Genomic DNA, 27,294 nt, shown 5'->3' on the forward strand with positions numbered 1-27,294 from the left:
AATCCTCTAGCTAAGGGTCCAGACAGGACTGGTGGAGTGGCGTCTTGCCTGTCATGCATGCCTCTCCCCTTCTATCAGAAACACTCTTTCATATGGGGAATTTCATTTAATTCATTAAATTTCATTTAATACATTTTAGGTGGCGCTGAACCAGCTCTTGTCATATGCAATCCTCTTTCCCCACTCCTGAAGCTACTAATACCAAGGTCTTCTACCCATCTAACTACAGTGAATGGTTCAGGGAAAGCCATTTGGCCTCAAGCCAGGCCATTAAGAATTTCCCTTGGGCCTTTCTGCACAGTTATCATGGAAGATACGCTCTTTCTGCTGGTAGGTTAGGAGTCTTGGAGTCTTAGCCTATCATGTGCAGCTTGTGGTGGTCTGTTTGAGAGCTACATAGGGAGAGGGAGATAGAATCCAGCTGTATTACTCAGGGTTCTCCAGAGAAACAGAACCAACAAGGTATGTGTGTGTATGTGTGTCTTTATTAGATGTAGGCTCTGTATTTCAAACCAAGGATTTCCTGGACCCAGGACCCATAGTTGTCTCTCTGACAAACACATGGCTTCTAAAACATAAGCATTTCAACAAATGGTGCCAGGACAACTGAATAGCCATATGCAAAAGAATGGACCCCTATCTCACGTGATATACAAACATTAATTCAAAATGGATTGGTCCTATGCATAAGAAGTAAAACTATAGAATTCTTAGAAGAAAACACAGGCATAATTCTTCATGACCTTGGCAATGGTTTCTGGATATGACACCAAAGGAAAGTAACAAAGGAAAAATAGTGATTACTTGCTGTGACCCATTATTGTAAAGATACAATTTCAAAGCTACTGCCAGATCTTTTGTGTCACTGCAAAGTATCCATCAGCAGTAAATAGTCCTATTATTTCAAGTGCTCTAGTTGGCATGGTTTGAAACCCAGAGGATGCACAATGGGAAATCACTTCTCTCTGCATAATCATGTACAGTGCCACCTCTGTTAAGAGCAGGGAGACCTGTATGAATTTAGCTGCTTTTAGGAAAATGTTTCTCTTCTTTTATTTGGCCCAGAGCTGAGAAAATGTTTGTCGTGTGTGTGTGTGTGCGTGTGTGTGTGTGTGTGTGTGTTTGGTCCAATAAGTTATCAGAAAACTACAGAAGAAATGAAGATGTACATTCATTTCACACTGGGATAGAGACTTGAGGGGTCTACACTTGGGGCGTCAAATGGGACAGTTTTGCATAATTGTGTCCTGTAAACTGCCCTCCTGAGGTTTGGGTGTAGGTGGCTGTGGATCCTAGGGGAAAATAATCTCTAAATTATTTAAAGATTAAAATAATATCTAAATTAGATCAGAGTTCTCCTAAATGGAGGTTTTGTACAGTAGGAAGGAAAGAAAGCTCCTTCACTGAGGAGCAGTGAAGTAAGTCTCTCACTGACAGAAGTAAAGTGTAGGCAGTACAACCAGGTACTGCTGTGTCCACGAAGAAAACTTCCAGTCCCCACGAACTGTTGAACATTTTGTTCTTTTCCTTTGACTTTAGAGATAGTCATACTTAGCATCTGATTTTGTTTTTCTCTTGGGTTCTAAAATTTTATTACCTACAATCCTTCAGTAAAACTGTAAAGGTAAATTCACGTGTAGACATAGTGTGGTTTTGGGAATTTCAGTCAGAGTAGCATCTTATTGAGGAATTCTAAGTGAGCAGAGCCTCAAGGCCGAGCTGAGATGCAAGAGCTCTCGGGCTGCAATTTGTACTGATTCAGGAGTCACAGAATATAATCCTCTCCTCCCCACCAAAATATGTCAGAAGGTAACAGAAAGAAAAACGATCTCTAAAGAAATTATCCAAGCTAATTTTCAATCATCTCATTGTTTAAGTAAACAGTTAAAAACATTTACACAGAGAAACTTTGGCTTTGGTCATAGATGCTTTGTTTATCAATCACCCAGCATTTCAGTCCACTCTTAGTTCACAAGGAATTAAGTTTAATTTCAATAATGTTAAAAGAGTGGTCTGATGAGAAGTATGGGCAGGTAGGAAAAAGTTGAATTACTATATTCCACTAATAAAATAATAATAGGGTAAAATCCATAGTGAATCAATAATCTTCCTTTTCATTGTATGATGTGCTTCTGAAACATCACCTTGGAAAACTCATATTAAAATAACAAAAGCTACGGTTATATAATAATGGGAACTACATATAGTAGACGTTTTAATGAATAAAAGGTCTGGCTTTAAAATGATTTCACAGGTAGTACTAGTGATATGGAGCTTGGTTCCACAGAGAACAAAAATTGAAAACACTATAAATCATATTTTAGGTAAGCAGTTCTCAAACTTTTTGTCTCAGGATTCCCTCACAATCTTACAAGTTATTAACAATCCCCAATTTTTTAAAAATGTTAATCTATATCTTAAATATTTATATATCTATATATTTGCAATATTACAAATTAAGTGAAGAAATAAAAATGTTTACTTATTAAAAATAGCAACACCGTGCCCTAGCTGAATTGGCTCAGTGGATAGAGCGTCAGCCTGCGGACTGAAGGGTCCCAGGTTCGATTCTGGTCAGGGGCACATGCCGGGTTGCAGGCTCTATTCCCATTAGGGGGTGTGCAGAAGGCAGCCAATGGGTGATTCTCTCTCATCATTGATGTTTCTATCTCCCTCTCCCTTCCTCTCTGAAATCAATAAAATATAATAGCAATGCCGTGTTAACATATATAATGTGTTTTTATGAAAAACAAAACAAAAAATAGTGAGAAAGGTGACATTGTTTTAGATTTTTTGCAAATCTCTTTTAATGCTTGGCTTAATGGAAGATATGTGAATTCTCGTGTGCTTTTGTATTCAATCTATTGTACTATCTATATTGTTTTGGTTAAAGTATATTAAGAAAACATAGCTTCACACTGATGCATAGTTGGAAAAGTGAGAAATTTTTAATAACTTTTTCATATTATTATAGGTATTCCTCTTCACAGTTGCAAAGTACAATCAGAAACTATATCAATGAACTTTTTGTATGCTGCGAAAATCTACTTGTCCAACATGTACTTTAAATGGATGTCACTCATGTGTGATTTTGTAACACCATGCATTAGTCATTTGAAAATACTGGTTCATTGAATTATGCAAAGATTCAATATCTTGACGCGCTTTATTATAGAAAATCCACCCACTTGTTACTAAATTTTCCTCTGTAGAAAAGTCTCAAAAATTGTAAGCTCTCAAGTTCACAGTGGTAGATAGGTTTTCTAAAATCTTAAATTTTTATTTAAAAGGTTTAATTTTATCGTGACAACAAATACTGCCAGTGGTTTTCCTTGAAAGGATCGGCTTACTTCCTTTTTAAGAAATGTCTCTCAGATACTCACATTGGAACGACCTAAGTGTGTCAGTCGTTCTGTCAAGCAAAAATACATGTAGTCGTTAGTTAAACTTTAATAAAATTAATGTTCACAATTTCACCAAGGACATACTTAAGTAAAACAGGCAATCTTTTTTCCCTATTCAAATGTATGGCAGTGAAGAATAATGACTAGAAGTTTTATTTACTATTGACTTTCAGCGCAGTTTCCAGTAGTCAAAAAGCAAATAACAGTATTTTTTTTATAAAGAGCTTTGACGTTGCAGATGCTATGGAAGGGTCCTGGGGGCCCCCAAAGGGCCACGGACCGCACTTTGGAGAACGGTGGTGGTAGGTATGAGGATCAACAATGGAAAAGCATTGATCCCTCCTCTCAAGCTCATCTTCCAACAGAGGAAACCTCTGGAGATGATGATGATGACCTAGCTTTGCTGACACTAGAAGTACCAGCCGTGGGGGGGATAGACTGCAGACAAGCATGGAACCTAGAGAGCAGGTAGGATAGCGCCGGAGCAACGAGGACACGAAGAGACGCTTACACTGGTGGGATTATAGCATTCGGTGATGGTTTGGATGGCTCTCCAGGAGGGGAGGCTGACGGGCTGGGAGGAGTGTAGTTCGGGTCTGCTCACTGCCTGGGCGGTAACGTGTCGTCCCCGGGAGAGGCTGTCCCGCAGGCACCTGGATATTCCTGCTCCTTCCCCGAGGGCCTTGCAGGCTTCTCCTTCGCTGCCGCATCCCCAGTGCCCAGCACAGTTCCTAGCTCAGTGTGGACAGAATAAACCCACACGGCGGGTCGGGAGCCCGCGCCGGTCCCCCCGAGGGAGGCTGCGACCTGGCAGTCATTCTGCCTACGCGGGAGGGGAGGCGGTTATGGCTGCGCGACTCAACTCCCGCCAAACGGCCAGCAGAAGTGGGGCTTGTGGGCTCCAACACGCGGCGCAAACCCGTTTGTCCAACTTGCACTTTACCTGGCGGTCACTCATGCGTGCTTTTGTGACACCACGCGTTCGTCACCTGAAAATACCGGTCCACTGAGTTTTGCAAAGATTTCAATATCTTGACGCGTTTCATGACCACGACTGCCTAAACAGGTGAAACTTTATTTTGGAAAACCTGTTTTCGTCTAACCCAGCACATCTAATAACCAAGATCTGCTCCCTTTATGGCAGTAGGCTAATGCCTGTCAGACTGGTGGTAACTGGGGTGCGGCGGGACTGACCTCATCGTCCCCCCACGCAGCGCGTCTTTCACCATCGGCCTTCACCGTCGGTGCGGGCGGCCTCTCGGAGTCCCCGGGACGTGACCGGAGCCGGGGCGGAGGTGGGAGCGCGCGCCCAGGCAGGGGGCGGCGCCAAGCCCCCCGCCCCGCTGACGCCACATAGGCCGAGATCACCTCAGGCGCGCGGTGCAATCAATGAGCGCGAGGCCGCCGGCTGCCCCAGCGCAGTCCCGGCCCTGAGATCCCTCCGCCCTCGCTCTCAGATCCCTCCGCCCTCGCTCTCAGATCCCTCCGCCCTCGGCCGGCCGGCCGGACCCGCGTGTCCTGGCGCCCCGCACCCGGGGCACACAGGTTGGGGTGGCCCGCAGCTCCCAGCTCACGGCCGATTCCTTCTCTGTGCCCCCTGTGTCGTAGGTGCAGCCCCGCTTCTCCAGGTCGTCTCTGTAGGCGTAAGGAGACCCACGCGTTATAGAGTCCGCGCTAAGGGGCGTGACCAGCGGCAGGCCCCGCCCCGTTCTGTGACGCACCGGGTGGTGCGCGCGCGAGCCGGGAGGAGGGGGCGGGTCCGGGTGTAGTAGAAGATCTGGGGGCCCGGGCCGCCTCCCCGACGTCCACCTGCCTGCTTCCCTCGCCCCGTAGATTCGGAGGAGCGGCGGCGACTTCGGTCTGCGGCGTCTCCGGACAACCAAAGCGGCGGCGGCGGCGGCGGCGGCGGCGGCGGCGGCCGGGATGGCTTTGCTGGGCTTACTGCAGGCGGGCGGGTCGGTGCTGGGGCAGGCGATGGAGAAAGTGACGGGCGGCAACCTTCTATCCATGCTCCTGATCGCCTGCGCCTTCACGCTCAGCCTGATCTACCTGCTCCGCCTGGCCGTCGGCCACCTCGCCCCACTGCCGGCCGGGGCGGTACGTGCACCCCCAGGGGTCTGGGAGGGGGGGGGCGCGGCGACTAAGGTGGCGGAAGGGGCTAGTGGGGGCGGCGACCTGCGCTCGGCTGGGCGTTGGCGGCGGGCGCTCTGGGCGGCGGGCGCCCGGTGGGGTCAGGTGCGAAGGGGACCCAGGGGTAGCCGCCTGCCCTGGCCTTGCCGGCCCGGGTGCTGACGGTCCTGATACTGACGGTGGCCACGTGTCTGACGGTCCTGGCCGGGGTCGTGCTTGCCGCGTTTGTGATCACAGTGATTCTGTGCTGGTTGCGGTACCGGTAGCCCTGATGGCCGGAGTCAGCTTGGAAAGGCTGAGGCCCCCATGGCCGGGGCGCTGAGTGCCCTGGTAGCCGTCCTGGCCACGATAGGGGTGTTTCGGGTCTGGTGGGGGACCCTGATGGCGGTGCTGTTGGCAGCTGTGGCCCTGGTGGCCGTCATCCTGGTGACTGCCCTTGTGTGGCTGCGTGGTTCACTGTCCTGTGGGCTGTGGCATTGCCCCTGATGGCGACTTACTGTCAGTGTGAAGGAGGAGTGTGTTCATTTTGGTAGAACGAGAGTGACTGGAGCGCTGTGGTGTAGGGACCTTCCTGTGATGCTGATAAAAGCATTTTAATCTAATTTCGTGGCTTCATTGACCACTTCTCTATTTGACGAGTGCATCCTTAACCAACCCAACCAACTAGTAGCTGCCCTGTTACTGACGATGGAAGGCACCAACTATTGACCAAGTAGTTTTACAAATAATTTTTGTTTGAACTGCAACAGGCATGAGACAAGTTAGTATTGTTATTTTTCCTTCACATGGGATTTTTTAGGAAGTGGTATTTGTCTTTGGAAAGATAAGTGGCTTTAGTTTTATTTATTTTTTAACTTTACCCATTTAAAAATACATTTCATTGATTTTTTTTTTTAGAGAGAGAGAGAGAGGAAGGGAGTGGGATAGAGAGAGAAACATAGACGAGAGGGAAACATCATCGATTAGCTGCCTCCTGCACACTCCCCACAGGGGACCGAGCCCACAACCTGGGCATATGCCCTGACCTGGAATCTAATTGAACTGGTGGCCTCTTGGTTCCTGGCTCATTGCTCCCCGCTGAGTTACACCAGCCGTAATGTAGCGTGCTGTAACATGCTGTAACATGTTGTAACGTGCTGTAGCTTTAGTATTTAAGATGGTTGTTACTATTATCCAAAGAGTGGGTTTGGAGTGCGCCTTACTATTTGAGACCACCAACTATCTGAGGAGTCTTTTTTCAGTTGCAAGTTTGATTTCCAGGAAAGTTAGTGCTGTAATCTGCAAGTCTCATTTGAGGTCATCTAAAGTGCCTTTTATAGTAAACTAGAGGCCCGGTGCACGACATTTGTGCACTGGGGGAGGGTCTCTCAGCCTGGCCTGTGCCCTCTTGCAGTCCAGGAGCCCTTGGGGGATGTCCGCTTGCTGGCTTAGGTCCGCTCCTTGCCATGAGCCAGCTTCTGGCTGAGCAGAGCTCCCCCTGTGGGAAGCCACTGATCACCAGGAGGCAGCTCCCGTCATGAGCCTCTGCCCCTGGTGGTCAGTGAGCGTCATAGCAACTGGTAGTTCTGCTGTTCAGTCGATTAGCATATTGGGGTTTTATTATATAGGATGCCCAAGAGTTCCTGCTACAGTGGATCTACTCTCTCTTTTAAAATCAGTGGATCTAGTTCATTTGCAGTGAGAGAAGAATAGATGTGTTCTGTTTACTGATAAATGTCACTTCTTAAACACTTCTTTTATTTCTGTACCTCAAGTTACTGTTTGTCTTTTTCTATACCTTCTTTAGGCAAGATTCTGGGACTAAAATTCTGAGTGGTCATGGGAGTAAGTGGTGAAGACACTTTTAAGTTTGACTTTTCCGGTTGTTTTTTGTTTTCCACTCATGATTAAGAAAGTTGCCTAGAGCCACCAGTAATAGTATTGGACATATTCTGGACAGTGTTCAGCATTTATAATTGCAATGCTTTTATGTTTGTGTAGTGACATAGCCTACATTATGTGTTGAATTTCTATTCATTTTACTATGGATATTCCTAAGATATTTACATTTTAGCTGTTCTTTATTACTTTTGATGCTTCATTTTTTGGTAACTTTTAGTATTAATAGCAAATTTCATTTGTTTGGCTATGAAACTGAACTGGATCTCTCTCTTAAAATGTGAACTGAAAGTTTTTTGTTTCTCTTGCAGAAAAGTCCACCATACATTTTCTCTCCAATTCCATTCCTTGGGCATGCCATAGCATTTGGGAAAAGTCCAATTGAATTCCTCGAAAATGCATATGAGAAGGTAAGTCTTCCAGATGATTAGAGGAAAAGGAATTAGTGCTTTTCAAACTTTTAAATGGCAGAATGTGGCCAAGCTAGGAATTTACATGTGGTTTGATTTCCAAGTCTATGCTTTTAGTAGTAGAAGTAGTAGTAGTAGTAGTAATAAAACACTTATATAATGTTTATTATGGCCAAGCTATTCTAATATCTTTTTCTCTAGTATATAAAATATACATATAACACATACATATTATATATATATATATGCATATCTATACACACTAATTATTAGAGTCTAATAATATATATAATATTCTCTAACATATCTATGTTAATTTATTTAATCTTGACAACAGTTCTAGGAAGTAGGTGCTATTATTCCCATTTTATAGATGAGGGAAGCTGAAGCATGTTGGTGAGATAGTGGTAAAACTACTAAATTTTTTGGCATCTTCATATAGCAAGCACTATAGGAAAGGTCATATCCTTTAGATACTCTTGTAAATTTATCTTTAACCAATGGGAGAAAAAAATCTATATTCTCAAAGATACTCATTGCAGAATTGTATATAAGTAAAAAATGGACACATCATCCATGTCTAATGAATAGTTAATTACTAACATTATGATATCTGTGTATAAGAAAATATTTTCAATATAAACAGTGAAAAAAAACAGAATAAAAATTTTTATTTTCCATTTGCAATTAGATGAGCATAATTATAAATTTGGACAAAGACTGGGGAAGAATTGCATTAAGGTTTATGAAGGATTTTATTTTCAACAGTTACTGTTTTGTGATTTAAGAAATCAGTGTCTTCGTGATGTATATCTTTTGGTAACGTCAATATGGGTACTTTTTTCTCTTTAGTATGGACCTGTGTTTAGTTTCACAATGGTGGGCAAGACATTTACTTACCTTCTGGGGAGTGATGCTGCTGCACTGCTTTTTAATAGTAAAAATGAAGACCTGAATGCAGAAGATGTCTACAGCCGTCTGACAACACCTGTGTTTGGGAAGGGAGTTGCATATGATGTGCCTAATCCAGTAGGTGACACTGTTATCTTCAAGAAAGATAAATCTATACTATAGTACTTATAGCTAGTAGTGTAATAGTATATACATTTAAAATGTAGAAACAGTTTATTCTTTGGTTCAAAAACCTGAGATTCATGAGATTTAACAGAAGGAAAGCCACAAATAACTGACAAACAATGGGTGTTTTTGTTTTATAGTGGCTGGCATGGGCCAAGCAATTGTAAGGGGTGTCCTAGCCCTGGCCGGTTTGTCTCAGTGGATGGAGTGTCGGCCTGCGGACTCAAGGGTCCCAGGTTCGATTCCGGTCAAGGGCATGTACCTTGGTTGTGGGCACATCCCCAGTCGGGGGTGTGCAGGAGGCAGCTGATTGATGTTTCTCTCTCATCGATGTTTCTGGCTCTCTATCCCTCTCCTTTCCTCTCTGTAAAAAATCAATAAAATATATTTAATAAAAAAAAAAAGGGTGTCCTATACAAAGACATACAATCAATGATGACTTAGCTTATTGGGAGTTGATTTAAGAGGGTAACAAAAAAATCCGTTTATTTTATTGGAGGATCTCCTACCTTCCCACTCCTGCCTGAAATTCTAGCAGGAGAGCTCTTTTGAGCTAGAGATCCTTGACTTTAGAAGTTTGTGTGATTTCTTTTACCCCCTAAAGTCAAATATTAAAGTACTACAACTTGATGTAAAACACAAATGAGACAATTGGTTCAGTTGCTTGGTGTGGTCTCTGACTGTGAATGTATCACACAACTCAGCACCCTCGTCACTAGTAGTTAAGAGAGTTAACATTAAGTGCTGTTTCTGGGGATGGGGTACGTGGGAGAATGAATGGCTCTCCGAGGCCAAAAACAAGATCCCTAGAAAAACACTGGTTAGATATATCCATTTTTTTCACACAGCTTATCAGATTCTTAAAATAGAAATATCCCAAAGATATAAAACTATTAGTTGTCCTAGTGTGATTTTATTTTATTAAAACTATATTATATTCTAATTAAACTTCTGGCAGATAGTGTCAGTAGGGAATAGAACAGGAGAATATGTGAAGGAACCTAAAAATATCGAAGCATATTGGACCTTCAGGAGGTTGCATTGGCATCTGGGTTGGGTTGGAAGACTAGAAGATAACAGAATAGGAAAAGGGAACCCTGGAGTTAGCTGTGGGAAAAGAGTATATAGGAATGACAGGAGTTGGGATACCTAACTTATCATTTGGCTAGGGCCTGCATAACAGATCTTCTAGGTTACTTCAGATAGATGCATAAGTGTTCTAAGTTTCTCATATCTAGTGTGATTTAAAAAAAATCCTTTTACTATTTTTATTTTTAATTTTTCAGAAGGTTATTTTCTTTGAGTGTTATGGAGTTATAACCCAAATGGATCTTGTGATAAAACAAAATTGTATTTTAATGCTGTATACTCTTAATTTTTTTAAGGTTTTCTTGGAGCAGAAGAAAATGTTAAAAAGTGGCCTTAACATTGCACACTTTAAACAGCATGTTTCTATAATTGAAAATGAAACAAAGGAATACTTCCAAAGTTGGGGAGAAAGTGGAGAAAAAAGTAAGCAAAATGTTTTGGTTTTGCATTTGTCCTAATATTTCTACTTTTCTATAACTAGGAATGTAAGAATACATGTGTGTATATAAAAAACAAACTACAACCACCTTAGATTTTATGGAAAGAACATGCTCTGATTACCATGAAGTTAAACAGCCTGAGAGGAAGTGATTATTGATGCTCACTAGCAAAACCTTAAAATGGGTTAATGAACATGTATATCATTCAGTTCATTTATACAAATAATATAAAAATGGTTCATGATTAGATTTTGAAATAAACAATGTAAAACTTTTGTAAGTTCATTTTAAGATATTTTTTTTTTACTCCCAATTGGCAAGTAAAAGTCCAAATGACTTAATTATATATTTAATACCTTATTTATCTATTACTGTTTGGGAATGATATGTTCTATAAAAAATAAATTTAAATACATAAGCTTACTTTACCAAAAGTTTGATTTTAGCCCTTTCCAATAGAAATCTTTTAAAATGTATCATATACACTTTTGCATCATATAATGTACTGAATGGTTTGGATATTTCTGGGAACCCAGTCTTTATATTGTGCTGCAGTGTTTCTTCCAGAGACAGTTGTCATAGTCATGGCTGGAAGCAACGTCTGCCCGTGGAGCAGTAAGACCTCTGTGTAGGTTACCATGTTCTGGGTCTGGTATTCAGTTCTTTATAAAAGGTCCAGAAACTTGATTTAAAAAAAAATACACCTGAAGTTGATGTGATATATTTCCAACCATACAAGAAGCTGATTTATACAAGAATGCTAGCTTAAATACAAGTGAGGCATAATTACAGCACCAAGAACACCAGAATGTTTCCTGAACTTCTCTTTCTTGGAAAATCTAACTGGAAAGCCAGATGATAATTGGAATTTCATGTGGTGAACATGGAATTAATGAACATGGCATTGATTGGATAATATTTATGACTTAAGGGTCATTCAAATAATGCTTGCCTGATGAATCTGTCCTGTGTTGAGCTGTATGAATTGATGATTAGTTACAATTTCTCTTATATATGTGGTCAAGACTCCAATGTTTAGTTCTGCTCTTCCCACTTTTGACCTGGGAAATAATCCATATGCCAGTTTTAGGGCTGCTGTTCTTTGGGAAGAACCTCTTTATTGTTGTCATAGGCACTAAATAATCTTTTTGCTGCTTTTGTTATACTGTGACCTTGAACTAAGACAGCCATATTCAGTTCTGTCTTTTCAAGATGAAGGGCTCATGAGTGAGGTTTAGAGATATGCCTTTGTGGCATTGATTTTGGCTGTCCAGAGGGGTGGGGTGGGGTGCTTTCCGTCTTTTGGTTTCTTGCCTCTCTTTGTTTTGCTGGTAAGGTAGTCCCAAAGCTGTCTACAAGCTTTTTTGATGGTATGAATAGGACCTTGTTGGTTCTTGAGTTTTTATTCTCACTTTCCCTTCACAATTTTATATCTCTAATAAAACAGAACATTTTAAAAGCATTTTTGGCAATATTAATGGGAATGACCTTTTTCTCTCCAGATTTGTTTGAAGCTCTTTCTGAGCTCATAATTTTAACAGCTAGCCATTGTTTACATGGAAAGGAAATCAGAAGTCAACTCAATGAGAAGGTGGCACAGCTGTATGCAGATTTGGATGGAGGGTTTAGCCATGCAGCCTGGCTGTTGCCAGGTTGGCTCCCTTTGCCTAGTTTCAGGTATGGATAAAGAAACTACCTGGGGGGATTTAACTTTGTATAATTACTGTAGTGTTAACCAAGATAAACATTAAACAAATTGAAGTACAAATTGGCAGTTACAAGTAGTCACAGGATATATAGTACAGCATAGGGAATATAGTCAATAATTTGTATATATAAAAGCTTAAGCGACCAGCCGACTGGCCTTTAGCTATGATGTACACTGACCACCAGGGGGCAGACGCTCAATGTAGGAGCAAAAACCACAGGCATGGAAACATCGAACAGACTGATGAATCTCAGAGGGAGGGGAAAGGGCAGGAAGAGATTAACCAAAGATTTTATATGCATATGCATACTAGAGGCCCAGTGCACGGATTTGTGCACTGTGGGGTCCCTTGACCTGGCCATGCTGAAACAGGCCCGGTGCATGGATTCGTACACTGGTGGGGTCCCTCGGCCTGGCCTGAGGGGATCAGTCCGAAACCAGCTCTCCGACATCCCCTGAGGGGTCCTGGATTGTGAGAGGGTGCAGGCCAAGCCGAGGGACCCCACCGGTGCATGAATCCATGCACTGGACCTCTAGCCTTTATATTATAAAAGCCTAAGTTACCGAATGTCCGGTCGACTGTTCGCTATGATGCACACTGACCACCAGGGGCATATGCATACTAGAGCTTCTCCCTTGTGGTCAGTGTGCTCCCACAGTGGGAGTGCTGCTCAGCTGACCAACGGGTGCCAGAGGCAGGGCTCACAGCTGGCGAGTGCTGCTGCAGTGGCGCAATCCTCTCCTGATCGGGACTAACTGGGCATGAGCCGCGGCAGGCGCAGTAGGGCCGGGATGAGCGGGAGCAGCAGGCAGGAGTGGCAGGCAGCTTTGGACTGTCTGTTTCGGCCTGATCTCCGCAGGCCACGCCGAGGGACCCCACCAGTGCACGAATCCGTGCACCGGCCCTCTAGTATTGTAATAACTATGTATGGTGCCAGGTGGATACTAGACTTACTAGGGAGATCACTTGGTAAATTATATAAATGTCTCATGACTATGCTGTACACCTGAAACTAATATAATATTGAATGTCAACTGTAATTTCTTTAATCTTATTATGACCCCCCATTCTTTATAAGAATTCAAGTCAGGTTTTCTTTATATATTGAGCTCATTTAAGGTAAGTTTTAGCTTATTAAAAGGGTAACTTGTCCATCTGTTCTAATATTTTCAAACCTATTTATCTCACATATTCCTTATACTCAGGAAAGTCTCTGAACTCTACCTAAAAGTGATACAGCCCTCTAAACACTTGTTTGAGACCATTTGTAGCATATTGTGAAATTTTTTTGTTTAAAGTGTTAATGCCTTTCTTTAATTTTCTCTGTCTCCTTGCCAACTGTAGTTTGATTACCTAAACAGCAGGGATCATCTGTGATACAGAGAAATATTGCTCATAGACTTTATGTAAGCTTAGCATCTTGCATATTAGGCTTTCTGTACCTTTGTTGATTCTTTTCTGTTCAGGTGAGATGGAGAGGAATTAAGTTTTTCCTTTTGTGTCTGCCACTTCTATGTATTTGCAGAGTAAAGCCAGGAGAGGGTCTAGAGTTCTTTGGAATTTATAATACCTTACATTGGTAGGGAGCTTTGCAGTTTTCCAAATGCCTTCATATTATGTTAGAGTGAACATCCAGCACAGCCCTGGGCCTAGAGTAGGCTCTCCATAAATATGCATCGAGCCTATTTCCACTTTCCCTATCTCCTGGATGAAGTCCGAAATTCCTGAGCTTGGTGTGCTGGGCCCTTCACCCGTCTTTCCAGCCCAGTCTTTCTCTGTCTTACCTGATTCAATCAAATTATTCCATTCATTTTCTTGTTTTCCTGGCTCTGCTGTGTTCATACTGTTAAACTTCAGCTTCTTCTTCCCTTCTGCCCATATTATCTTCAGTAACAGTCTTAAAATGAAGCAGGGCAGGAGTTTTTATTAGAAAGCTTGATTAACAGGGGTCGAAGAAGTCAGATGGCCTGGTTTTAAATTTTGGCTCCACTGCTCACTGGCTATGTGATCTTATGGCTCTATCTGTGAAGTGAGGATAATAGCTTTTACCTCACAGGAGGTCAAAGTGGGTAATTCATGTAAAACACAGTATCTGTCTCCTAGTGAGCACTCTATTTTAAAGGTAAAATTTTGGGAGTTGAAGTTTGTTTTCTGAGTCTACTAGTATTTTTACTCCCTATAAAACTTTGTTTTCTCAGAAAATGAAGAGTAGAACCAAATCCTATATGCTATAGTCATGTTCTGAATCCTAAATAAATCCTAGGCTTCCTTAAATCTTACATCCTATAGAAGAACCAGAGTGATTCCTCATCTGCCTCAAGAATTATTTTCATTAAAATCAGTATTTCATGTTAACCTAAAAAGAGTGTACTGCTCACTCTCTGTTAAACTGAAAAATGATTCTAAAGGAATAATCATTTGAGTCTTGTTTTTAGACCTTTGGTTAGAACACAGGTAGTGTGTTAAGAATCAGGGACCTATATGTTACTAGAGGCCCAGTGCACGGGATTTGTGCACTGGTGGTGGGGCGTGGTCTGTGGGATTCGGCCTGCAGTAGGAGCAGCCACTCATCCGAGCAGCACTCCCACTGTGGGAGCACACTGTCCACCAGGGGGCAGCTCCTGTGTTGATCATCTGCCCCCTGGTGGTCATTGCACATCCTAGCGACTGGTCGACTGGTCGTTCCACTGTTCAGTCGCTAGGCTTTTATTTATATGATTACGTTATTTTTGCCCTGAGGAAACCTAGAAATTCCTAAAAATATATGATTTTCGTGATGTCTTTTTTCCCCCTTGTTTCTGAGTTTTGTCAGATATTTTAGAGTCATTAAAGTTAGTGAAGGTTTCTTTAAGCTAGGTCCTGGTTATTTTCAAAAGGAATTTGGTGCCAGAAAGTGTTGCTTTATTGTTTGAAATTATTTTCATCTTTGAATTACAGACGCAGAGACAGAGCTCATCGAGAGATCAAGAGTATTTTTTATAAGGCAATCCAGAAACGCAGACAGTCAGAAGAAAAAATTGATGACATTCTCCAAACTTTACTAGATTCTACTTACAAGTAAGAGCTGTTTAGATCATATGTTAAGCTGAAGCAGGAGATTACACATTAAAACATAGTTAAATAATACTATGTCTCCATGATGCTGCCTGACTGATATGGCCCAGTGGTTGAGCATCGACCTATGAACCAGAAGGTCACAGCACATGCCTGGGTTGTGGGGTCTTGGTCCCCAGGGGGGGCATGCAGGAGGCAGCCGATCCCTGATTCTCTCTCATCATTGATGTTTCTATCTCTCTCTCCCGGTCCCTTCCTCTGAAATCAGTAAAAATATATATTTTGTATAAAAGTCACGATGCTGCAAAATTAGTAACTATGACATTTGTAGTTTTTTTTTTTAATATATTTTTATTGATTTCAGAGAGGAAGGTAGAGGGAGAGAGGAATATCAATGATGAGAGAGAATCATGGATCGGCTGCCTCCTGCACACCTCCTAACGGGGATCGAGCTTGCAACCTGGGCCTGTGCCCTTGACTGTAATCGAACCTGGGACCCTTCAGTCCGCAGGCCGATGCTCTTATCCACTGAGCCAAACTGGCTAGGGCTGACTTTTGTAGTTTTTAAATGAATGAGACATAAATTACTGGGATCTCATGCCTATTGGCATCCCAGTGATTACGCATGGTGAAAAGTTTGGTAGGAAACTGCAATTAAGTGTTTGTAATCAAAATCATATTTTCTATTGGTCTGCCTCTTTTCACTACTAGATAAAATTCGGACTTCTGATGCACAAATACAAGAAACCATTATACCTGACAAATTTTTTCATTATAACCCTTTATTTAAAGGTTGAGGTGTGAAATATGTCTGCCAAAATGTTACATTTGTGTGTGTGGTTCATTCTGTAGGGATGGGCATCCTTTGACGGATGACGAAGTAGCAGGAATGCTCATTGGACTGCTCTTGGCAGGGCAGCACACATCCTCAACTACTAGTGCCTGGATGGGCTTCTTTTTGGCCAGAGACAAGACACTTCAAGAAAAATGTTATTTAGAACAGAAAGCAGTCTGTGGAGAAAATCTGCCTCCTTTAACTTATGACCAGGTTTGTTGGATTATTATTTTTATTGCTGCCTTATTTGAATATCTGTGGCTAACTTTTAAAGGGGACAATGTGAGTAACAAAAGCAAAAATAAACATGGTACATTAACTAAAAAGATTTTGTACAGTTAAGAAAACCATCAATAAAACAAAAAGACAACTTACTGAATGACCTAAGATACTTGCAAATGATACATTCAATAAAGGGTTATTTTTGATATAACATCCCAAGTAATTGGTGTAGCCATTTTGAAAAACAGTATGGAGATTCCTTAAAAATATAAAAGTTGTACTGTCATAGGACTCAGCAATATTACTTCTAGGTATTTATGCGAAGAAAACAAAAACACTAATTCGAAAAGATATGGGCACCTCTGTATTCACTGTAGCATTATTTATAGTAGCCAGCATATCGGAGCAACTTAGGTGTCTATCAATAGATAAATGGCTAAAGAAGATGTAGCATATACATACAATGGAATAATAGCAAAAATAAAAAGAATAAAGAATGAAATCTTGCCATTTGTGACAAGATGGTGTTTGATGAGCCCAGAGGGTATTATGCTAAGTGAAATAAGCCAGGGAAAGACAAATACCATATGATTTCACTTATATGTAGAATCTACAAAAACAAATGAATTAACAACTAAAAAACCAGACCTATAGATACAGAGAGCAAGTGATGGTTATCAAAGAAGATGGAGTGGGGATAGATGAAAAGAATTTTTTGAAAATGGAATATAAAAAATAAAGGGGACAATTTGAGATTTTCTGTGTACTATAGATTCATTTGATTAGTGTCTTTGTTTTTTGAAAATTTCCCAGAAATGTCCTAATGTTGGATTTGGTTTGCTAATATTTTGTTGAGGATTTTTGCATCTTTATATAGGATATTGATCTGTAGTTTTAATATGATGTCTTTGATAGATTTGCTATCAGTAATACACATCTCATAGAATGAGTTTGGAAATGTTCTTTTATTTTTTGAAGAGTTTATGAAGGGGGTTGGTGGTAATTCTTTCTTACATGTCTGTCTAATAGCTTTCACCAGAGAAGCCATGTATGTGCTTTTCTTTGTTGTAAGTTTTTTGATTACTAATTCAATCTCTTTGTTGCAGGTTTATTCATATGTCCTGTTTCTTCTTGAATCAATTTTGGTAGTTTGTGTCTTTTTAGGAATGCATCCATTTTATCTAGATCACCTAATCTGATGGCATACAATTGTTATAGTATTCTCCTATAATCCTTGTAAGGTCTCCTCTTTCATTTCTGATTTTAGTAACTTTTAAAATAACAGCTTAATTTATATATAATCCACATACTATAAAATCTATTCATTTAAAGTATATAATTTACTGGTTTTTAAATATACTCATAGTTGAAAGTCATAATTTAATTTTAGAACATTTACATCACTTCCAAAAGAAAGCCAGTACACATTAGCAGTTACTCTCCATTTTCCCTGTGCCCTTGTAATAACCCAGAAAAAGTAGTTTTAACTTAAAATTAACTAAATAAAATAAATTTTAATTTATAAAATATTTAAGTTAAAATACTGTTGAAGTATGTTAAATATTTGTAAAATTCAGGAAATGCTTTTTCTTTTCAGCTTAAGGATCTAAATTTACTCGATCGCTGTATAAAAGAAACGTTAAGACTTCGACCTCCTATTATGACTATGATGAGAATGGCCAGAACTCCTCAGGTGAGTCTCTTGGTTAGATAGCCCCTTATATGTCCTCAATTTTAATTTATCAAAGAGATGATTTCCAGGAAGAGAATTTTTTAAATTAAAAAAGTAGAAAAATAATCACTTCTAGCCAATTTTCAAGTTTATATGTTCTAAATATATAAATATTTTCATTTAATTGCAGTTAGTCTGTTCCCTGCATTTTTATTTAATGATTTGGTTTTTTTTTAATGGAAATACATTTTATTTTTATTTTTAAAATAACATTTTTTAAAATTCCAACTATATGAAAGTCTAAAAATCAGATTATGAAAAGACTCCTTGAAATTCCACCCCTACCTCTGAGGCATTATGACCTTTGTTTGTATATATACTTGTCCAATTTTGGGTCATTTGGAAATCATCTTGAGTTAAAATAATTTTTTGCTGGCCTATCATCCTACTAGTTTTTAAATCTGATGTATATTAATGCTGTATTGCACAATGACCTGATTTTTTGGAAGAATATTTTAAAATTATCTAATGAGTCAATCTGGAAAAAAGGAGACATGTAATACTTTAAACAATAAAAAAATTAAAAAAAATTATCTAATGAAATATTTTGCTTTCATTTGTAGATTGTGGCAGGGTATACCATTCCTCCAGGACATCAGGTGTGTGTTTCTCCCACTGTCAATCAAAGACTTAAAGACTCCTGGAATGATCGCCTGCACTTTAATCCTGATCGCTACTTACAGGACAATCCAGCATCAGGAGAGAAATTTGCCTATGTGCCATTTGGAGCTGGTAAGATGGTTATATTTTACATTTGAAAGGTTTGTTCTGATAACAGGTTGTCAGAAGTTACCAGAACAAAAATAACCCATGTGAGTTTTATTTACTAGTATCTTTCCCTTTCCTAGTAGGGTTATTTTTGCAAATGTATGGGGATTTTTCCCCATACCAATTCTCTGCAGACTATCTGAGTTCCTACAATTCAGTTCAGTTCTGACATTCTCTACTGGGTTTGGTTAGTACAGGCCTCATTGGTTAAAGGCTCAGTTCCAGAAGACTGCTTCCCCCCACTTCAGCTACAATTAATTGAAAGTCTAGTTGTCACCTGACTAACTGGTTACAAATCGGAGGTTCTCTCAATCCATAATTTGTTGGAAGGGCTCACAGAACTTAGAAAAACAGTTTACTTACTAGACCAAAGATACAACTCAGGAACAGCCTGATTGAAGAGATGCATAGAGCCAAAACCGGTTTGGCTCAGTGGATAGAGCATCAGCCTTCGGACTGAAAGGTCCCGGGTTCGATTCCGGTCAGGGGCATGTGCCTTGGTTGTGGGCACATCCCCACTGGGGGGGTGTAGGAGGCAGCTGATCAATGTTTCTCTCTCATCGATGTTTCTAACTATCTCTCTCCCTTCCTCTCTGTAAAAAATCAATAAAATGTATTTAAAAAAAAAAAGAGAGAGAGATGCATAGAGCATGGTATGGGAGAAGGGGCACAGAGCTTCCATGCCCTCTGGGTATGCCACCTCCCAGCACCTGCAGGTGTTCACCAAGCTGGAAACTCTCTGAACACCCTTGTACTTTAAGGATTTTTATTGAGGCTTCATCACAAAGGCATGCTTGATTAAAATCATTGGTCATTTGGAATTAATTCAACCTCCAGCCTCTCTCCCTCCTGGAAGTCAAGGGCTGGGACTGAAAGTTGCAACCCTTTCATCACTTGGTTGGTTCCCTGGCAGTCAGCCTCCATCCTGAGGGGCTTTCCAAAAGTCACCTCATTAACAAACTCAGGTGTGGCTGAAAGGGGCCTCCTTCCCTCCCGCCGGCCGGCCCCGCCTGCCCCCTGGTCAAACTCCCGGACAACTCCCGGTTGAGGGGACCATTTGCATAATTTGCTTTTATTATACAGGATTACAGTATCACAGTTGCTGTACCTGTAGTATTGAAGTCAGATTTGAAGTCAGTTTAGTCCTCCAACTTGGTTTCTTCCAGGATGGCTTTGGATATCCTAGGTCCTTTGTATTTTCATGTTCATTTTAGAATCAGCTTATCAGTTCTTAAGAGTATATGACCTTTCAAATTTTGATCTCAGTATGTGTTGCTATTTTGGGTTTATTAAAAACCTTTTTCTTTCACTGTCATTTGTTAAAGGCATTTAAAGTTTTGATTGGAATGTTTATATTGACTTTTAACTAGGGCTTCTTGGGAGAGAAGCTGAGAATATTCTAGTATATTGCCAAACTAAATTAGCATCATACTATTTCAAACCATCATATATTTAACCTAGATGGATGTTAAGTTTCAAAAAAGGTAATTGGAAAAGTCATATAATTAATTACCCAAGTGCTGTTTCCCCTAAAAATAGATGTTGAAAATCTCCTGGGATTTTTATTAACTATTTTATATATTTTTTAATTTTATTCTTTTAATTCTCACCTGAAGATATGTGATTTTTTAAATTGATTTTAGAGAGAGAGGGAGAGGTAAAGAGAGCGAAAGAAACATTGATGTGAGAAAGAAACATTGATTGGCTGCCTCCGAAAGCTGCCCTTACTGGGAAATCAAATTCACTTGTGATGAAGCCTCAAGTATGTGCTTTGACTGGGAATCAAACCTTTGACCCTTCAGTGCATGGGAGGATACTCCAACAGAGTGAGCCACACCGGCCAGGGCTATATTCTTGTTTTATGTGAAAAGAATGTCATCTTTTTATTATATCTGTATATCTGCCCTTCACCTAAACTGTAGTTAAACAAATTTCATCACTCCAGGCTAAAAGAAGTGAAAAGAATTTCAACTCTTACGAAAATTTTTTTTTTACAGGGCGTCATCGATGTATTGGGGAGAATTTTGCTTATGTGCAAATCAAGACAATTTGGTCCACTATGCTTCGTTTATATGAATTTGACCTCATTGATGGATATTTTCCTACTGTGAATTATACAACCATGATTCACACCCCTGAAAACCCAGTTATCCGATACAAACGAAGATCAAAATGAAAAATGCTGCAAGGAATACCTGAAACATCACTGTAAACAGCAAAAGCATTTGAAGAGAATGAAGTTGATGAAACAACTTACTCTTTTTTGAGTGTGTTACTTTAAAAGACAGCCAACTTAACGGGTTTTATATTTTCTTAACTGAATGGTTCCATAAAATTTAATGGCCTTTCAGGCATTTCTTAATACTTTTATGATGGATATTTACTACATAAGCTTTATATAAGGAAATCAAGCTACTTAATAAAAAGTTGTTTAGGGGACCTTGGTTATTGGAAGATTCTAAACACAATTTCCAGGTATTTATTTGAAGAGTATATATACATAGCTCTTGGTAAGTTTAGGATATTCAAATCTTGGACTAGATCTGCAAGTATAAAAGCCAAATGAGATACTTGGAAGCATTTCCTGTGTAATGTTTGGGTGTGTGAGGATAGGTGGGTAGGGGATAAACTCACATTTAAAGCCTTGGATGAAAGAGAATCCTATTGTTTTGGTATGATGATAATTAGCAGTGATGGAGTTATGTTGTAGAAAAAAATGTCTTTAGGAAGTACTGTCTTTTAGGAAATTGAGGGAGTTCTATGGTAATTACATTCCCTAAAGAAGAATTATTAATTCTAAAGACTGCTTGCATTAACTTGATCTAATTACTAAATATTTCATTTACTTGATAAATTTGTATCTGGTTCCACATGGTCACACATCTGTGTGAAAATCCAAAATAAAGTCCCTAAGGGATAATTTTGTTCTCTTTGGCTCAAAGTGGTTCCCTGCTTCCTCTCCAGAATCTACCTAGGGATGTTTCTGTTACTAGTTCTGTTTATTAAAACTTAATTTAGGTCAGTTAGATTTTTTTTTTTAATACAAAATCTGAGATCAGCGAACTTTGGCTAATATGGATAAGGATAATATGAAGCAGGTTCCTTGAGAGTATGATCATTGGCCATATTATGTGAAGGCTGTGTTCAAGAATCAACTCAAATTATAACTGGGGGCCTGTCTCCATACCTGTAATTTGGCCACATTACTGTTTTTAAAATAAGGACAGAGTATTTCCCCCTATAAGTTCTGTTTAAGAGGTTGGAGGACTCATGTTAAACTCTATCTCTGCTGTTAGTTTTCCACATTAAAATTATCTTTGAGGAAAATATAGTCTATATTCCTCAAATTGTAAAGCATGTGTGTTTTAGTCAGTAGAATTCAGGAATTGTAAAGCATGTGTGTTTTAGTCAGTAGAATTCAGGAATCTACAAACTCGATGGAAAAAGAATTACATCCTTATTTGTACTGTATTCAAATTTAGGCAACAAACAACACTAGTGATAGCAGTACCCATGACTGCGAACAGAAATCAGTTATTTTCATATCACATTATAGTTGTTGTAGATCTTAAAGTTTTTACTCTCACCACTACTATGAAATTATGGTAGTTGTTAGATCCGCTAGATCTTATTCTTTAAACTTACATGTTATATCACACATTTAAAAAAGTTTTACTTCTGTATAATTGGTTTCCTTTATAGTTTATTTTAGACTGTAATTAGTTTTTAATCATAAACTAAGTGTTGGTAAGCATTAACAAGTTGATGGCAGAGGCCTAATGTCATAGAAGGCTGATGGTCAGTGGGAATGAACAGAATGATCAGAGCACTTGTCCATCTGCTCCTTTCTCAGAGCAAAGCAGCCTTGAATGGCAAGCTATGAAAGGTTTTACTCACAATCCTTACCTTCGGATATCTGCTTTAGAATACACTTATTTCTATAACTCTTATCAGAACCCAGCTGCTAACAGGGACAATTTAGGTACTGTGAAATCTTCAAGAATGTAGAATTTGTTTCCATAGCTTGTTTGTGTTGGTATAAATCCTAGAATACCCAATGGTAAAACAAAAATCTGGTTATAAGCATCAAATACTACTTATTCTTGCTGTTTTAGTGAGTTGCCTTGTTATCAGGGAGGACTCTTAATTAAGAAAACATTTTTATATCTCTGAGAGATTCCCATTATGGATTTGGCTTAGCAGAAACACAGTTTCATTCTATTTGTGGTTAATCAAGTTTAAAATTATTTGAATTAAATGAGTGCTGCATCATCTCAGCGGACATGACTTTGTGAGGGCATACCTTTGACCATAAGTAACAATAAAATTAATAGAGCAAATAATAGAGAAAAATGCCAATATAACTTTTAAAATATCCTATCTAATAAAAGCCTAATACGCAAATTGCCCCGAGTTAGACTGCTTGCTATGATGTGCACTGACCACCAGGGGGTGGCGCAGAACATGGCGGGCAGCAGTGGAGGCACTGCCGGCCCTGAGAGGCCCTGATGAGAGTGGGACTGCAGCGGGATGGTGGAGCAGGTGAGCGGGCAGCGCCAGGCCAAGGCAGGTGTGAGCGGGGCCTAATCACCCCCAACTATTGCCCAGCAGATGGCGACCAGCTGCGGCGATGGGGGGCAGGGCCGCCACCCAGCTCCCAGGAGCTGAGTGGGGGCCCGAAGACTCAGGCAGAGGGGGGCGTGCGGGGGCCCAGGTGCTGCCCAGGGCCCAGAGGGCAGCTGGGACCTGCCCTTCCACGCCAGACGCTCGCGCTTCGATCACCAGCTAGGCCTAAGGATTGCACCCATGCTCGACTTTCGTGCACCGGGCCTCCAGTATTACATATAGATGAAAAGTTGAAAAAGAGGCACATGGAAAATTCTTCCTCAATAGAGGGAGAGAAAAACCCCAATAGTATCTATAAGATTAGGACAACTTTCTGAATCAAGTTCTACATATTTCTAGTAAGTAATGAGGTGATATGCACTGCTGCAGACTGAATGTGTCTCCCTCCACCCCAAATTCATTGTTGAAACCATCTGGGGGGTGATTACATGGTGGGGGAGCTCAGGGACAGCTATGTTGGTATTTTTCTCTCTCTATTTGCTCTCGTTATAAGAGACCTCAGGGCTCCCTGCCCTCTGCCATGTGAGGGGACAGCCGTCTCTGAAGGTGGAAGCAGGCCCGCCAGTCACCGTCAGCTGGCACCCGACCGTGGACTCCCCAGACCCCAGAACCGTGAAAGACGTTTCTGTTCATAGGACACCCAGTCCACGGCATTTTGTTAGAGCCGCTGGAGTGGACTGGGACGTGCACCAAGAACTATGGCTTAGTTAAAAATGAAGAGGGTTCAAATACAGTGTGGTTAAAATGGCGAAGTCATTTTTATTTCAGTACTTGACAAAATACCCCATAAAATTCAAAACTTCTACCATTATACAAAAATAGGTCTCTACAAGTGATATCTGTCGTCATCACCAGTAGCAAATATATTAGGCAGAAACAGGTAACTTCAGTAGCCTTGTAAGAAAAGTGCAGGACACCTCAAGCTACACATTCAGCAGTGTCATAATATGCAAAAGTTTAATCTTTTCACCCATTTGATAAATACAACCAGGTTTATAATTTAACCATTTAAATTAGCATTCCACAAATACACACGTAATTGAACGATTATTGTGCATGAATACATACACAATGCTTAATATGTACAAATTCCAGTTTGTTTTCATGTACTGGCTGGGATTTGTATACAATCATAAGCTGTGTTCGTGTTGGTCCCATTGAATATCCGCAATACAAAAGCACAAAAGAACCATTGGTTTACAAAAGGGAATTTGCTTAAAATCACTTCGAGTCATGATGTTTCAAAGGATTATCTTCTCATGCCAGTATGAAAATGAGCAGAACCTAGAAGAGAAAACCAGAATATATAAATGATTTCCAATTAAGATTGCTCTCTGTACCATACTAAATAGTTCATGAAGGGCAGATTACTATTATCCTCCATTTAAAAATAATGCTTTTTATAGTCTTAAAAAGTTCTTCATATTTGAAGAGATTTTGAATATATATTTAAAAGTCACTATGGCAGGCTCTGTGTTTTTGAGCAGAGAGAAATAAAAGGTCATTTTTACAGTCTTTTTAATGGGATAGGTTTTAACGAATTAAACATAAAAGCACAAGATCCTCCTATGAATAATGGCTGCATTAAATGCTTCAAGTCCTTGCTTGCTCCTCTTATCTCCCCACCCAGAGAGAGAGAGAGAGAGAGAGAGAAACATCGATGTGAGAGACATATCAATAGGTTGTCCCCCCGACTCACCCCAGCCAGGGCCAGGGATAGAACCTGCAACCCAGACAGTGCCCTTGACTAGGAATGGAACCCAGGACCCTTCAATGTGCCGGCTGACACTCTAACCACTGAGCCCACGGGCCAGTGCGGTGCTGCCAATTTACGGCTAAGCTGAGAGTACCTGACTGTACAGTTCCAAGGCGCCTTTGCAGTGCTTCCAGCCGGGTGATATAATCTGTCAGGGCTCTGTCAGGGTCATAATTCTGAAGCTGAGAACATGCTAAGGAAGCAGGATTTAAATCAGCTGGAGGGCCTGGGTACCTATGAGATCCAAAATATAAACATGAATCCAAAATATCCAGAAACAAGGTAAGTAACTTCCCCACCAGCCTCCACTGTCTCTCAAAAGGCAGACCACTTGTACATGGCCTGATCTGTATCTCCCACTTCTGAGTTTGTGTTGTAAAGTGAAAAAAAAAGCCTCAATAAACGTAAAGCAGCAGCTATGAAGTCATCACAATAATGTCCAGTATACTGCCTGTCACAAGGTCCTCAATAAATGGAGTATATTATCTAATTGCATCTTGGCTCGCAGCCTGGAGAGGTTTCTTCATAGACTATCAATTTTAGTCAATACGTTTCCCAATGCCTAACCCACAGCATTTACTAAATAACACTTGATCAGATGTTTCTTATACCCTTGGAAACCAGTTACAATTTGATTATGCAAATCATATATTCCTGAAGATACATTTAGCTTTTTCAATGCAAAGAAGTCAAAGCCCTAACACTTCCCTTTCTCTACTAGTATATTTAACTACTCTACGCAAGTTTTATCAAATTCTTACCTATTTTGAAATGGAAGAGGAGACCTAGGATAGTCCAGATCTGCTCTTGAGCGGTATGTAGTGTGTCTCGGCTCTCCGTACAGATCCAGTCCACCGGGAGAATGATAAAACAGGTCAGTCTTTTCAGCACCTAAAGTAATCCCAGACATACCTTGTTCAAAAGAAATACCAAGCTCTTGAAAAATTTCTACAACACAGATGAAGACTCAGAAGATTACTATACTGTACTACACTATCTCCGATTTATAGTTATTTTCAATTGTTCTTGCTGTAGGAGAGAAACAGTAGTAGGAATGTTACTTTGTTTACCTTTCAATACGAGCAATTCTGCTAATCCAGAACTAGAGCTCAAAGAAAATAAATGATTTAATTGAAATATTTTCTTTTTAAAAAACTTAGTTATAATTAGAGTGAGGTGAAGGGTGTCTGAGTGTGTATGGTTTAGGGGAAAAGAGGTTGTGGGTAAAAAAATATTAGACTAATGTAGCCAAGCCATTCTTGTGACTTTATTAGAAAAAATTGGAAATCAAGATTTACTAACAACACAGAACTCATTATGATACAAATTTCAGCTGTTTCAATATAAGCTTAGATTCATATTTCAAAGACCCTTAGGATACTAAATATATTTCCTCTTTCTCTGGTGCTCATGCTTAGCTACTGGGAGAAAATGTACAGGTGGCTTAATAGCAATACATAGCATAGTCCTGCTGTGTGTAACTTCGTGTACGCCTCTCCTTATGCCTGAAATGTTGAGCCCTAAATGTTTGTTTCCCCTTCTAGGTGTAGAGAGAAATAACTTTAACTATCAATCATTACTACATAACCTATCGGTAAACTCAGAAACCTGTCTGAATATTGCTAAATTGTAAAAACTTCACACCATAACTTGTCCATATGGCCGAGAAGAGCAATCCGATCTTTTTTGAGCAATCCAATCTTGAACCAGAACCTTAAATGCAGTGGTAAGGAGCGTGGGTTCTGGAGCCAAACTGTCAGGGTTCGATGTTGGCTCCTGGGTAACCTGGGGCAAATGACCATGCTTTTCATGCCCCAGTTTTCCATCTGGAAGGTGATAATAGTAACTGCACCCACATCACAGGATAGGGAGAATACACGGCAAAAGCAGGGCCTTGTGCAGATTAAATATTCCACAAAAACCAGCTATTCCCATTCTTTAAAATAGCAAGGTCCCCAGCTCTGTGCGTTATAAGGGCTCTCTCCGTCTTTGAACAACATTATTTGGAAGATATTACACATGCAGTAATTTTAGACAATCATAAACAGGAGAAAAAAATTCTATTTTTACTTCACCTGGATTCAGTCCATCCCTGTTAATATTGATGGAACCAGAACTTGTGACTCGATGCCACCGTCGAACCAAAAATTTCATTCTAGAAAAG

General features: G+C 40.3%; 2 protein-coding genes across 3 annotated transcripts in view; one reads left to right on the forward strand and one right to left on the reverse strand.

The window, feature by feature from the left end:
* The first annotated feature begins 5,231 nt into the window (after positions 1-5,231).
* On the forward strand, positions 5,232-21,683 carry LOC103292937 (lanosterol 14-alpha demethylase). Of its 2 annotated transcripts, XM_008149177.3 has the most exons (10): positions 5,232-5,501; positions 7,724-7,822; positions 8,675-8,851; positions 10,285-10,411; positions 11,931-12,105; positions 15,075-15,194; positions 16,044-16,239; positions 17,846-17,941; positions 18,544-18,712; positions 20,746-21,683. In XM_008149177.3, exons 1-10 carry the CDS (start codon positions 5,328-5,330, stop codon positions 20,922-20,924), a joined length of 1,512 nt encoding a protein of 503 aa, XP_008147399.2. In that variant the 5' UTR covers positions 5,232-5,327; the 3' UTR covers positions 20,925-21,683. The 2 variants fall into 2 exon arrangements, with proteins under 2 accessions (XP_008147399.2, XP_054582518.1); XM_054726543.1 differs by lacking the exon at positions 8,675-8,851.
* Positions 21,684-24,108: 2,425 nt separating this feature from the next.
* AKAP9 (A-kinase anchoring protein 9) overlaps positions 24,109-27,294 on the reverse strand; it is a 124,710-nt gene continuing 121,524 nt past the window's right edge. Inside the window, exons 43-46 of the mRNA XM_054726544.1 lie at positions 27,206-27,285; positions 25,892-26,021; positions 25,225-25,364; positions 24,109-24,658 (exon numbers count right to left, since the gene is read on the reverse strand). Of these exons, the coding sequence (XP_054582519.1) occupies positions 24,624-24,658; positions 25,225-25,364; positions 25,892-26,021; positions 27,206-27,285 (385 nt within the window). The 3' untranslated portion in view covers positions 24,109-24,623. The remainder of the gene's footprint in view (positions 24,659-25,224; positions 25,365-25,891; positions 26,022-27,205; positions 27,286-27,294) is intronic.

The sequence above is a fragment of the Eptesicus fuscus genome, chromosome 14 (assembly GCF_027574615.1).
Source record: "Eptesicus fuscus isolate TK198812 chromosome 14, DD_ASM_mEF_20220401, whole genome shotgun sequence".
In the NCBI taxonomy this organism is placed as follows: domain Eukaryota; kingdom Metazoa; phylum Chordata; class Mammalia; order Chiroptera; family Vespertilionidae; genus Eptesicus; species Eptesicus fuscus.